Source organism: Plectropomus leopardus, chromosome 6, assembly GCF_026936395.1.
Source record: "Plectropomus leopardus strain MGB_pleo_1.0 chromosome 6, ASM2693639v1, whole genome shotgun sequence".
Taxonomy (NCBI): Eukaryota; Metazoa; Chordata; class Actinopteri; order Perciformes; family Serranidae; genus Plectropomus; species Plectropomus leopardus.
This window is the reverse complement of record NC_142181.1, coordinates 30,411,968-30,425,764: the sequence shown is the minus strand read 5'-3', so window position 1 is coordinate 30,425,764 and position 13,797 is coordinate 30,411,968. Positions and strand designations below refer to the sequence as shown.

Here is a 13,797-nt window from a genome sequence, read left to right as displayed (position 1 = left end):
AAAGGGACTGTATTGGCATGGGAAATGTGTTTACATTGCCAAAGCAATTGTTAAATAAAAAATAAGTCAAGATCTACCAGAATTTGGTTTGCATGCACTTCACTACTGATTGGCTAACACTTCTAAAATGTTATATAAATGTTTTCTTTTGTTTGCTGGGTGTGGAATCATTACCATCTCTCACTGACTAAAGTGAGAGCGTGGCTCATAGCCACAGCCTAACTGCTGCACTCCTGCAACCACATTAATTTAAGATACATAATTTGTCTGACTATATTCATTTATTTTTATTTTTCATTTATTTATTTATTATTTCCAGTAGTGACACTAGCAGAAAGACTGTCTCACTTTTTTTTCCTTTTTTTTTTTTTAAATGAAAAAGTAACAGCCAGTGGGGAAACTCCAATAGTCTATGAACAATGGCTATGGAGTATCTTTCATTTGGGACTTTGGCACTTTGCACAGAGCAGAAACCATCAGATTTAATAAATCTGAGAACATTTCTCTATCTGCCATTACAACAGCAGCTGTGCAGCTCAGTGCAGCTTGGTGTTTGTAGCCTGGCCTGCATTTTTGAGTTAACCAAATGCAGATGTCCTCAGTGCAGGCAAAACTCAAAGTCCACCTCTGCTTCCGCCCCCTCCTCTGATTGGCTGGTGGAAATGGCTGAAGTTAAGGGAAGACAAATTCTCCACCCAGCTGTAATTTAGGAGTCATGATTTCTTTCTCTGCTTTTTCTACAGACAACGGTAAGATGGCCACAGCACATGACAGAGCTGTACTCCAGGCTATATTCAACCCCACCACCCCCTTTGGAGACATCCCCGGCCTGAACCAAGAGGAGGAATTAATTGATGATGGTGAGCGTGAGCTTCTGACTTGATATGTCACTGCATATCATGTCACAGCTTTTTATGTTTATCATTTCATAGCATATTGAATTTATTTGAACGCATTCCATTTCTGGAGTAAAAAAAACATGACATTTTAATCCAAGTTGAGTTCTGGGTGACATTTCTGTGTTTTCCTTGCCACGGTACCTGTCAATTGAGTTTGAGTGCTTTTTCAACCTGTTTATCTCCTCCTGCCAGACAGTGGCTTTGACACAGAGTTGCTGAAGCAAGTGAAAGAATTGGAGATGCGGGGTGTCTCGGCAGCAGAGGCTGGGGATTTGCAAGCTGCACTTCAGCTGTTCAGCCAGGCAATCCAGATCTTGCCTCAGCGAGCCTCAGCCTATAACAACCGGGCACAGGCCCTGCGGCTGCAGGGGAACACAGCAGGTACATGCCACAAACTCAATAATAACCCTTTCCACAGACGCTGCAGTGTGCTGACATATCAGACGGCTGTTTCTGAGACCAGCATGACATCATATCAGAGCTTTGTCTACCTGATGCACTTTGTCAACAGTGTTACTGTAGAAGCTCTGAGTTTGCCTCGTGTCAGGTTTGTTTTACGTGCTGTCTGTCACAAGGGTGGCAGGATTGTATAAACTGAATGCAAAGAATTACAGGGAGTCATACTTAAATCGTCTAAAGCAGGGGTCTTTGACGTTTTTCAGGCCAAGTACCCCTTAGCTGATAGACAGATGGAGCAGGGACCCCCAACTACATATCCTTTAAAAAACTGAGGTACATTATAAACTGGGTTCACAATAGCATGTACGATAGCCTAAAGTGACATATATAAACACATATCCAATACTGAGACATTCAATTTATAAATATTGGCAGATTCATAGATTTATAATTATGTTTGTTTCTGAGTTGGACATATTTAAGATCCTTTGGCTTGAAAACGTACAAAACAATCCATTGGGACTAACGAAAATATCTTAACATAATAATATACCTAAATGGCCATTATGTTTAAATAGTTTGTAAATGTTAGCTTACTAGTTCATTGCATTGTCATGGACTAGTACCAGTCATTCATTTAGCATTAACATGATTGCACAAGAATTCATGTGTAACAGTTAGCCCGTGATTAATTATTTGTACTGTAAATTATGTTTTGTTTATGTTGTTTGTTTGTGTTTATTTAATGAAAAGGCTAGTTTATCTTTGCAAATAATTTTTTGGATTCATTCTTATGTGTATGCCTTGACCTTTTTTTTCCAAAAACAAACAAAAATAAAAAATATTAATAAATAAAATTATTGAAATTAAACTTAAATTACCAAACACACTCTGGCAGACCTCTGAGGACCCACTTGGGGTCACAGACCCCCTGTTGAAGGCCCAGAGTCTAAAGGCATAAGAATTACCTGTGCTTAAAGGAAATAAAGTGTCCCCTGTATTTTGTAGATGCAGTGTATTATGACAAATGACAAAAGTCAGGGGTTGTAACCAGTTTTGTAGTAATCAAGATCATATTGGACTAGACCATATTTGTACTTGGTCTTGTTGCGGTCTTGAACAAAGAAAACAGAGATGGTAACATTGATTTCATCTCCTTAGTGTTTGTATTGGTTTGCATATTAAAAACAAAAAAAATTTCCAATACATAAAATTCCCCTCTTCTGTTTACACTAATACACATACACAGAGAAATACAGAGCATGGCCATAAAAGAGTAAAACGAGGGATCTTCTTTTGTTTTTTTGTGTGGGTGTTTTTATGAGAATGTAGATGTTTCTGAGCAATTTGAGGAGTGCCTGTGGTTTTCATGTTCCACATATTACTGTAAATGAGTCATGCAGCTTGAGCGTCACGCTGGTCTGATCTTGGTCTTGACTCGGTCTGAACACCTCAAGGTCTTGTCTCAGTGTTGATACACTCAGGTCAGTGGTGGAACAAGTACTGACATCTTTTACTTAAGTAAAAGCAGCAATACCAAAATGTAAAAATACTCTTACAAGTGAAAGTCCTGTATTTGAAATGTAACTAAAGTAAAAGTATTGGCATAATAATAAGTATTGGCATCGAAATATACTTAAAGTACTAAATGCAAAAGTGCTCATTGAGTGCAGATACATGGACATGAATAACCCAGTATATATCCTGGAGCCTTTCAGAGAACTAGCATAGCTAACAAACCTCAATCATAAACAGGCTATTCATTTCCATGTAATCGCACTTATTATGTTGAATGGCCCATTTCAGAATAATATGTTATATTAATGGAAAATAATTAGTGATGCATTCAAGAAGCAGTAATGCTGATAAAGGGGAACCTAATTCCACATACTAGTTCTATCCATAATAAGATTTCACAATTCAATCGTTCAAATATCTGTTGTATTCATAATCTGCATCTAAATGGTCACTATAACTAAAGCTGTGAGGTGTATGTAGTGGAGTAAAAAGTACAATATTGGCTGCAAAAATGTAGTGAAGTAGAAGTAAAAAGCAGCATGAAATGAAAATACTCAAGTAAAGTAATACCTCCAAATTGTACATAAGTACAGTACTTGAGTAAATGTACTTAGTTACATTCCACCACTGACACTGGTCTTGGTCATAACTATGTTTTGGTAGTCTTGACTCCAACACTAGTTATAACCAACACTTGTGACATGACCCTTGTCATTTTGATCATTTTCCGTCTTTGGCACATGTGAGTGTTCCTGTGGTATTTTTACATACACTCCCAGGAGATCACCTCCAGTCAATCACAGTATGCACTCAACACTGCAGCACCATTTTTTTTTTCTTGCATCATCTGCTTCTAAAATTACAGATTCTATGTAAAGGTGATGCTTTTCAGTGTGTCTGTAGCCTGGTGCCAGCTATTGTTCATGCTGGCTTACAATTGAGTATTCCCGATAAAACACCTACATGTCTTTCAAATAATATGCAGAACTTGTGAAAAGGAAGCATCACTGCTGTATTGCAGAGGAATGCATTCATCTGAAAATGTCTTTGTACATAAATTGAGATTGCCATTTAGTTTTAGACTACTGTACTTTTTGGATGAATGAAAAATACCAGATTTTTAAATTAAAGTCAATTCAGAATAATATTTTAATTATTATGCAATTATTTTTGTTTTGTTTTTATTTGACTGCAAACTTTACAATATTTAGTGGAAAAATCATCGAAAGCAAATGAAGCTGCATTCCTCAGAGTGAATATTGCAGCAGACCCAGACTGTGAGGACATTTCTGATTGTAAATCAACTTTGAAGATGGGTATGTGCCTTACAGAGCTCTTCTCCCCCTTCAGGAGCCCTGGGGGACCTGGACCGAGCCATCTCTCTGAGTGGCAGCACAGGGCGTACTGCCTGCCAGGCGCTGGTGCAAAGAGGCCTTTTACGTAGATTAGCATGCCAGAGTGATGAAGCCAGAGCAGATTTTGAGAAAGCAGCTGCACTTGGAAGTGAATTTGCTCGACAACAGGCTGTGTTGCTCAATCCGTACGCAGCCCTGTGCAATAAAATGCTTTCTGAGGTGATCAACAAACTACGAAATCCTGAAGTGTCTGAGAATCTGTAGTTAGTGTAGACTGTTGGTCTTTACTTCTCTGTTACTGTATGAAGTCTGTGGTTAATAAATGATTAATTTTAGCTTTTAATGTCTTTTTTATTCCACAGAGTATGTTGCTGTATACTAAATGTGAAGTCACGTTTAGTATACAGTATATAATATCAGTGACACACATGGATCATTTTTCTCATTTTCCTTGCGGACAGCCTAAATTAGAATGTCAGTGTCCTCAGTGAACCTACTGTGTATAATGAAATATGATATGTAGGATATATGATACTGTGCTGGGCATTCAAACACCAAACCAGTTTTATTATGTGTGAAGTGTCAACAATCCACACAGACGAGGCACTTCAGCTTCTCTCCAGCAGATGTCAGTCTTGTCATGTTGAAAACAGTCAACAGCAGCAACATCTGCTGCCCTCCTTTCTTTGAAGTAATGCTTCTCACCATGGGAATGAAATAAGATCTTTTGGGTGAGGTCAGGTCATTTGGGACACTTTTTTTTTTTTTAGATTACCAAGAAAACAACCTAAAATTCTTAAGAGCACCTTCAGTGCTTCCAGATCTTGTTATGTGTCTTTGCTATAAAGAAAATATGTTGCCAAATAAAATAAATTAGACACTTTGAACTTTAAACACACCATGAACCTCTAGCCTAACTCACTGTGATGACTTGTTCAGCTAAAGTCAGTGGTGTAATACTTTGTTACTGTTCTTAATTTTTGGAAGTCCATGCGTAACTTGACTTTTTATATATCTGTCAACTTTCAATTTTTCTTTACTACATTTCCCATAAGCATGTTAGTTACTCATTTTAAAATAATAGAAGAATTAGGAAGGGACGGACAGAAGAATGAAGAAGGGATTGGATTTTGTTCTTTAAATCATTTTAGCTATGACGAAGACATAAGAAGTGTAATATACACCCCACTTTTTAGGTGGTGTATATTATGAAGAAATAAACTTTATAATTCTGAAAATTCTGACATCCTGCTTTTTTATTACCAGCATTTACTTGTAGCCTATTTCTGACTTTCAATACTTAAGTACATTTAATATGTAATAAAAATGGTTTTGAGACATAAGTACAGTAAATATCTGATACTTTAAGACTTTTACTCAAATAATATTCTAATAGGTGACTCTTACTTCTACCAAGTCATTTTCTGCTAGAAAATATATACTTTTACTCAAGTGTGACTTTGAGGTATTTCATCCACCACATGGTAAAATGGGACACTTGGTAAAGTAATATGGGGCATTCGTGTTTTTCTTTTTTTAATGTTAAATCTATCTTTAGTTCAGTAAATAATTTATTGAATCAATTATGTAACCTGACTATGTATTTAAAAAGGTCTTAAAAATTTCAAAAAGTGAGAAAAATATGATGTGACAAGGTGGCACACAATAACACACTAACAATGATTTTATGGCATCTGGTAGCCTAAACACTAACTGATTTTACTTTGGAAAAATGTTAAATTTTAGCTTGATTTTTTTTGTCTTTTTTTACCTGATTAAGTACTCACTCAAAAGACTTTGCCATACAGAGTTAAGTGTATTGTGAAAATATTTTGGTTATTTAAGTCAAACGGTAAACAAAATGCAAATACAACTTTTTTTTTTTTTTTTTTAAATTTCACCCTTATTGTTTTAGGTGAAATACTCTTATTATCAAAAAGAGGAAATGACATATAATCACCATGCCACATAGCTTTTCTGGCAAGTTCTAGGACCAATGGATTTTTGACATCCTAGATATAAAATTTAAACTCAAAGAGGCTTTATTGACATGACCATATTAAAATAAAGTATTGCCAAAGCACATTGTACATGGGGATTTAAATAGGGAAAAATACAGTTTTTAAAAAGCAATTAATAAAACATTCTTATAGTGCAAAAGGGAAAACCATGTCAACAATATTATCTAATGCAAGCTTAACATATGTAGAGGATTTTTATAGCAACAAAACAATAACATGTTTGGTGACTAGCTGCTAATATTTAAGGTGCTCAAAATGTAAAACCTCGTTGTTCTCATTTTGCCTGTTGTCCCAAATGACCTGACTTCACTCTATCAATTCAAAACAACTGGGATATAGGCAACGAGCAAATGGGCAAGTAATGTTCTTCAAACTGCATGAAATTAGTAGATTTAAAAGTTTATTTTTAAAAAAGTTTAAATTATTATTATTGATAATATAATTATTGATATTATCATTATTATTGTTGATAATTTAAAATTATTTTGCAGACATATTGTTATTTTTAAGCAGTTTTTCAGGTAATTTTCTTGTACTTTTTTTTTCAAATTAATTTGGGGGGCAGTCCTTCGTAAACTGCTCTTTGTCTTTTTCCCATCTTTTTGAAAGAAATCAAGCCAATTTGCTCAGGTTAAAGGGTTAATGTCCTCAGTGGGGTTATTTAACTTATTCACTATTCAACTGTTAAAAACACTGCATAAATACATTAATCTTTATGTTTTTTCTTTCTTTTTTTCTCTAACCTACAGGTAAAATGCTGTTTGGCGATGTAACAAGAAATGGCAGCTCAGTAAATCAAAAATCAATCTACACAAATTGTACTTGAATTCAATACATGTTCATTGTACGTCTGCAGCCTTCAGCATACAAGCAGTTCTGAATTACCTTTTGTTTCTAGCTGTATATGCAGAGGATACATGTCATGCCTGAGTGATTCTAAACACGGCATCACTTGTATTGCGGTCCGCCCACTGAGCTCTGGGACCATGAGCATTATCTTTTATGCTTTACTTCTCCGTGTCTGTCTCCGACCTCTCCCAGGCAGGCTAAAGCCACAGGGTCAGTGTGCTCCTCTCTCTGGTAGAAGGAGCAGGTTTTCAAGTGATCTGACATGGAAGGATTGTTGCTGAAGCTCCATCTGTCCACAGATGAAAAGAGAGAGCTGAACTCCCAAACCTGTGAAACACAGAGACAGAGGTGAAGTAGGTGTAGGAGGCTGCTGTCAGGGAATCTATCAACTGTACTGCACCAATGACCATGAGGATACATGTATTTTCAATATCTGTGGAATCTAGATTGAAGAGTATTTTTACCACATGTCAGGATGTTATTTCCGTATCCATCCATTACAAACATATACAAATGATGCCCTTCATTGGGGAGCAAATACCCAGCTGTCGCCCACTCGGTCTTATCAACATCTTGTTTCCATGAATGATCACATCTGACTTGTTATGGTAGCGCTGTGTTTACTGGCAGCGAGCCCTCAGGCCATTCCACATCACTGATATCATCAGCACACTCTTTGTCACCTGATCACTGCAGTTCAAAGAGAGTTGAGGTAAAAATAGACACTTGTGCATTTATTCTTTATTTATCTTTTATTACCTCCAGCAGAGCAGAGAGGTTGTTTGTTTGTCCGCAGGATATCTGGAAAAAGTCATGAACAGATTTTAAAAATAAATGGTGGAAAGTTATCCACACAGCCAAAGAACAACTGATTGGTATAGCATAATTGACTTAATAATTAGCCTAAATGATGTGTATGAGCCATCAAATGACATTTTTGTTTGTTTGTTTATTGTTTAATATTTGCTGTATTGTTTCCTATTTCTTCCCTGGGGACCAAATTCATTAACTCCCGGTTAGGATTCCTTTAGTGCTCATTGTTCGGGAGGTTTTTACCAGGAAAAAAATGATCTGCAGAAGTCTCTTTTTCTGAAAACAAATGGACTTGGTGATTTAAACTAGTAAAAACACTGAAAAAATCAGTTTCACATTAAAAAAATGTGTGCTCTCATGATGAAGGGGGTTGCTAACTACAGTGGCTGATACTGCAAGTGTTCATTCATTTATTTATTCATTAGCAGTGACGGCTTATCTTCTCAAGGGTCGTGGGGGGCCGGAGCCTATCCCAGCTGATATTGGGAGAAATTTAGCCAGACTATTGCAGGGCTGACACAAAAAGACAAACAACCATTCCTGCCCACATTCACACCCATAACCGATTTGGAGTCACTGATTAACCTGACCTGCATATCTTTGGACTGTGGGATGAGGGCGGATAATTTGTAGAAAACCTATGCTGACACTGGGAGAACATGCAAACTCCACATAGAAGGGCCCCTCCCCCAAGGTCCAAACCACATCAACAACAAACAAAGGAGTGCGTGAAATGTAGACATGATGTACAGATTAAGCAGCGATATTTGACGAGTCAGGATAAGAACATGTTGGGAAGGCCCTATTTAGAGCTAGTATTTGGTTTTTCCATTCTGGGCTACTGTACAAACACAGCAGTGCAACATGGTGATCTTGATGGACGATCACCCACTCCCTATTTAGATATAAACGGCTCATTCTAAGATAACAAAAACTCAGCAATTTTTTTCAAGTGATTAAACACGATAGAAAACTTTTATACAAAATCCTTTTTTTACTAGTATATCCCTCCAAATCCTACACACTGGTCCTTGAAGGAATCCTGCACACTTGTCAGCGCTTTATTGAAAGATAGCAGCAACATAATGAATTTAATGGTCTTAACTCAGTGTTCATGAGTCTGAATCACTTAGAATTTCATCCTCATACAGTATACAGTGCTCATAATTCCCAACAGGATTTAGATAATCTCCAGAAATCAAGGCAGCTGGGGGCGTCCACAAGGCTCAGACCACCAGCCTGCTGGGCGTCCCTGTGGCCTGGCAGCCTAAACCATGGGGTCTAAGATCTAGCTTAGTGGTCTGATGTAAACACAGCATCCCTGGTTTGAATCCCCCTGACTGCTGTTTTTCCAGAATCTCTTTGCTGTCAACTATCAAATAAATGAAAAATACAGTATGGAAGCTACCACCAGGTTAAAACTGGTTGTCAATAGATATATTATTGTGCGTCCTATAGAGCTTTGATTTTTTGCTGTAGAATGAAATCAGCCTTTTGCAAAACTAAATGATAGTTCTGCTGCCTTTTTACCAGACTATTGCTCAGACACCAGAAAAAAATCTCTCCCTGAACACTTCCTCCTGGTGCCTGACCCCACATGCAGCTGGAATATGATAAGGAAGGACACAGAAAAATGTCTCCACGTCTCCAGTGGCTACTTCAGTGGGAACCCATTAACTGTTGCCAACACGGCTGTGATTCAGTTTGTAATATTGTTAGAGAGAAGCACGGTGAGTCTGGAGAGTGTTTACAATGCAGCAGCTGTCAGGCTGTATGAACGACTGAAATTTTCTGATGACAGTAAACAGAATGGGGCCAGATACGAGAAGGGAACTGATTTAGAAGTTTGGCCTTGTGTTTACTTTCCCTTACAAGGTTTAGATCATATATGAGATGTAATGGCAGCACTCAATCAGTATATTAAATACATAAAATACATTTAATGAAAGAAACAAGGCTATTTAATGATACTTGCTTTCTTTCGACATTTCCAGGAACTTCCCCCATGGGAATATGTCTTTTTCTCCCACTTGAGGGACACCATCCCTCTCTCCTGCAGCAATGTGGCACACACCTCCCTCATCAGATGGGAGACTCGGGACAGCTGAGATAATGTAAAACTGTCAAGGTAAGCAGCAATGTGCTGAAGGATCTCCAGGGGCAGGCTGCTCAGGGGATCCACATTATGTGCACCGTTTCTCTGAGGGCTGAAGGTTTTCCCGCCTTCACAGAGGAACGGAGGGATGTCTGGCTGGAGGACAAAGGCGCTGACATCTTGACAGAACTTGATTGTAGCTCGGTGACCTGCTGGGTGAAACCTCGTCTGGGTGAAAGCACAGCCAAGGTATGCTAAGGGGCAGCGTTGTTGGAACCAACCACTCAGAGAGGCCTGGATGTCAGAGTGCACGTTCCTGAAATGAGAGCGGTATTCGTCGCGGCGGAAGAAGTGGCCACACATGTAGCTGAAGGCCGAGCTTGTTTTGTTGTGTCTTCTGGTGACGGATTCGGTTTCGACTTGTACATAAAGACCATGATGTTTGTCTGCAATGACATCCGCAAGCGATGCATCTGTTTTGAAAGGAGCAGATGCAAAGTTGTATGTCTGTGTCCCTTCGTCTACGTATAGACCGTCTCTTCCCACGCTCTCTGAGATTAAATGTCCTTTTAGCTCCTTTTCCAGAGAGTGCAGGAGTGTGGCGCTTACTTCATCACACTTTGGAAGATTCTCTACTGATATTCCCAGATCTGCAGTGTCAACACTCTGGTGGTAGGTCTTGACCTTTAGCGCCTGGTCTTTCAGATATCTACGTTTTGCTCGATAACTCGTAGGAACGTTAAATGTGCGGACAGTTTTCACCTCGATTGGCTCCAAATTTCCATAAACAAAATCTTTCTCTCTTGGTGTGCAAGCAGCAAGTTGCCCAAAGTCAATCAACATTGCCCCATTGTGTGTCAGATACATGTTATACTCAGCAATGTTGACTTCCCTGCCTAACCTCTCGAGGACCCCGTCTTGCCATGGCGCCAGGCCAGTTGCACCATTCGTGCTTGGATCGGCAGCAGCGCTGTCTTGGCTCCTGGGTGTCTCCCCTCGAAGGTTTGATGACTCTTGCTCTACTCTTGTCTTTCCCTTTTCCTCGTTCTTATTCAGGATTTTGACAGTTTGCTTGCATCCCTCCATCTCCTTGTTGAATATTTTCTCCCAGGAGCTGTACCTCTGAATACCATCCACGTCCTGGCTCATTGCCAGAGCATCCCTCTCCTCCTGGCTCAGCTCTGTTTCCATCCTTGTGCAGCCATTTTCTGTAAATTCACCACAATCTACAGAACAGGTTGCTTCATCTGTGTGACTCTTGACCCCGGCAGAAACATCCTCCTCCATCAATTCGGGAAAAATGTTCTTCATTTTGATGGATTGAAAAAGTAGCTCTTGGTCCCGGAGTGCCATGGCAACATCGAGGTTTAGCTCAGTTTGAGTGCTGTCTGAAATATTTTTGTAGAAGGTGAGATCTGTTTCTGAAACAGGCCAACGGTTCCACTCCTGAGAGCAGCAGACCACGCTGGCAGGACAGACCTCCAGGTGTTTGGCCAGCTTGTGGCGCAGCATCGTGAGAGGACAGCCATAGATGACATTGAGACAGGGGACAGTCTCATTTGGACACAGAAGCTGGTGCTCCTCTTGTTTGCACATATGAAAGGTGGCGCCGCAGTTTTTATGACACTTGATGAGCATGCATGAGACTGAGATCTGCACTGGGACTTGACAGTGGGCATTGTAACACGTAACACAATGATCATGGTGGCCGAAAGGTGTCTTTCTGTTCTTCACCTTAAGAGAGAAATAACAGGAAATATCCAAAAAGGGGCAAATTAAAAGCTAAAATATGATTTTCTACTAATGTGAGAATCAGATTTATTTAGTTTTACATCTTTAATTCTGATGAGAAACAGTGAAAATAAATGCACTTACCATTATGAACAAAATGATAATCTGAGGAGCCAGAAACACTGTTGGAGGATAAGATGAAATATTTCAAGTTTGCATTTTTGTGTTGCACATACGCTGCTTCCAAGAAAGATACAGATCATGTACAAGTCTAACTCATTTTGAACACTAACATAAAGAAGATGGTTTGACATTCAGACTTTAAATGCATCATTAATTGAATTTTAACCCTTTGAAACCTAGATCAGCATTACTTTTCTTGTCTGGCATTTGGACACCTTTTTAACAATAATTTAAACCTTCAGATCCAAACAAATTTCTTTTCTGAAAACACGGGGAAAAGGGCAATGAGCAACATGTCAAGAAATGTCAAGGAAATTGCAAAATTGTGTAGATTTCTAATAATTATTTCTAGAATGAAATGAAATAAGATTAAATTAGTGTTTTCAAAAAGACAGGGAAAAAACCCTGTATTTGAAATGATCATAATCACAAATTCAAAATTATGTCCTAAAATGTTATTTTTAAGCACTTTTTCAGGTCATCACTTTCTTTGTTCTTGTTTTTTCACTTTTTGTTTTTGCTATCTTCTTTTATCAGTTTTTTTGTTACTAATTTAACAACAATTTTTTTCATCATTTCTCATTAACTTGCTCATCACTTTCTCCCTATGTTTTTGTTCTCTCCAAGACATCAACCGAATTTGCTCATGTTCTAAAGGGTTAATCATGAATTTTAAAATATACATTAGATTACATACAATATAATTAATGCAAAGAAGACATTCACTTTAACAAGAATACTATTTGAAAAAAAATCTGCATGTGAGTAAATAAAAAGTGAACAAGTGGAACAATAACAGTAAAATGTCTCACCCTTTGCTTCTCTGTGCCTGTCACCTTTTGTTTGCCGGCACCCCCTTAATAACCTCTGCACTGTGTCTGGACATTATAAATAGACACAACAGAGGGGCGACGGGGCCAGTGGGACGGGGCACCATTGTCACCACAGCCATTAAGAGGCAAGGTCAAGTTACAGCCTCCACCTCTGCTTCACTGTGAGAGGGTGGTGATAATGGCAGGTAATCCAGCTCCACGACAGTTTAACTACCGTATGCTCAAAAACATCAACATCTCACCATGTGTAGCACTCTGTCTGTGCTGACAACTTTTATCAAACACTATCAGAAATAATGTGTTTGCATTTCCCTCCACTATGAAAGCAGTAGTTAAAAATAACTTTGGATCAAATAAAAATAAAATCACTTAAAAAATGTCTTGAACACTTTAATAGACGGGCAAATATACATATACTGTAAAATTAATTAATTGCTAATGAGTCATTTCAATAATAACAGCCTGTTATGGATGCTTTTTTTTGTTTTAAAAAAGAGCTTTAACTCTTTCAAACCTGGATAGCAATCAGCTTTCTTGTATTACGTTTCAGCATCTTCCACAAGCTGTTTGAGCATTTGAAACCTGAGCATATTGGTTTGATTTCTTTCTAAAATATGGGGAAAAAAGCCTATGACGCACTTGGCAAGAAATGTCACACAAACTGCAAGAAATTAATAAAGAGTATCAAGAAATTTATTTTTAAAAATAATTTAGATAATTTAGAGATGAGTTTCATTAGATAATTATCCCCAAAACAGAAAAAAATGTCCAGAAAACTATGTTTACATTATGAGAATTTGAAATTATGTTACAGAAATCGATCTTTCGATGTCTCTCTCTCTCTCTCTCTCTCTCTCTCTCTCTCTCTATATATATATATATATATATATATATATTCAGGTAATTTCCCGCATCTCCTCCACTAGATGTCAGTCACACACTTCCAAAAACCCAACCAACACTTCTGTCAGATAATATTCCTAACATGGATTAGTTAAATTCTTTGAGGTTACAATGCAAGATGAAAAAGGTATTTTTCATAGTGTTTTGAAATTGTTGCTTATAATACAGATTCATCATCCCCAGCCTGTGCAGCTGATT

General features: G+C 38.1%; 2 protein-coding genes across 2 annotated transcripts; one reads left to right on the top strand and one right to left on the bottom strand.

The window, feature by feature from the left end:
• The first annotated feature begins 675 nt into the window (after nucleotides 1-675).
• Nucleotides 676-4,506, top strand: ttc36 (tetratricopeptide repeat domain 36). The gene is made up of 3 exons (XM_042487180.2): nucleotides 676-860; nucleotides 1,092-1,280; nucleotides 4,167-4,506. Exons 1-3 carry the CDS (start codon nucleotides 716-718, stop codon nucleotides 4,433-4,435), a joined length of 603 nt encoding a protein of 200 aa, XP_042343114.1. The 5' UTR covers nucleotides 676-715; the 3' UTR covers nucleotides 4,436-4,506.
• Nucleotides 4,507-6,190: 1,684 nt separating this feature from the next.
• On the bottom strand, nucleotides 6,191-13,447 carry LOC121943607 (F-box only protein 40). The gene is made up of 4 exons (XM_042487169.2): nucleotides 12,676-13,447; nucleotides 11,825-11,862; nucleotides 9,830-11,683; nucleotides 6,191-7,368 (listed from the first exon to the last, which is right to left on the bottom strand). The coding sequence occupies exons 2-4, from the start codon at nucleotides 11,825-11,827 to the stop codon at nucleotides 7,186-7,188; spliced, it is 2,040 nt and encodes a 679-aa protein (XP_042343103.2). The 5' UTR covers nucleotides 11,828-11,862; nucleotides 12,676-13,447; the 3' UTR covers nucleotides 6,191-7,185.
• Between the last annotated feature and the right edge of the window lie 350 nt (nucleotides 13,448-13,797).

Bases quoted from the DNA above. Each gene is read 5' to 3' on its own strand.
- ttc36 (XM_042487180.2), top strand. From the start codon at position 716: ATGATTTCTTTCTCTGCTTTTTCTACAGACAACGGTAAGATGGCCACA. The intron at 861-1,091 runs GTGAGCGTGAGC...TCCTCCTGCCAG, and splicing joins GGAGGAATTAATTGATGATG to ACAGTGGCTTTGACACAGAG. The intron at 1,281-4,166 runs GTACATGCCACA...CTCCCCCTTCAG, and splicing joins GCTGCAGGGGAACACAGCAG to GAGCCCTGGGGGACCTGGAC.
- LOC121943607 (XM_042487169.2), bottom strand. The intron at 7,369-9,829 runs GCAAGTATCATT...TGTGTTTCACAG, and splicing joins CCTGGAAATGTCGAAAGAAA to GTTTGGGAGTTCAGCTCTCT.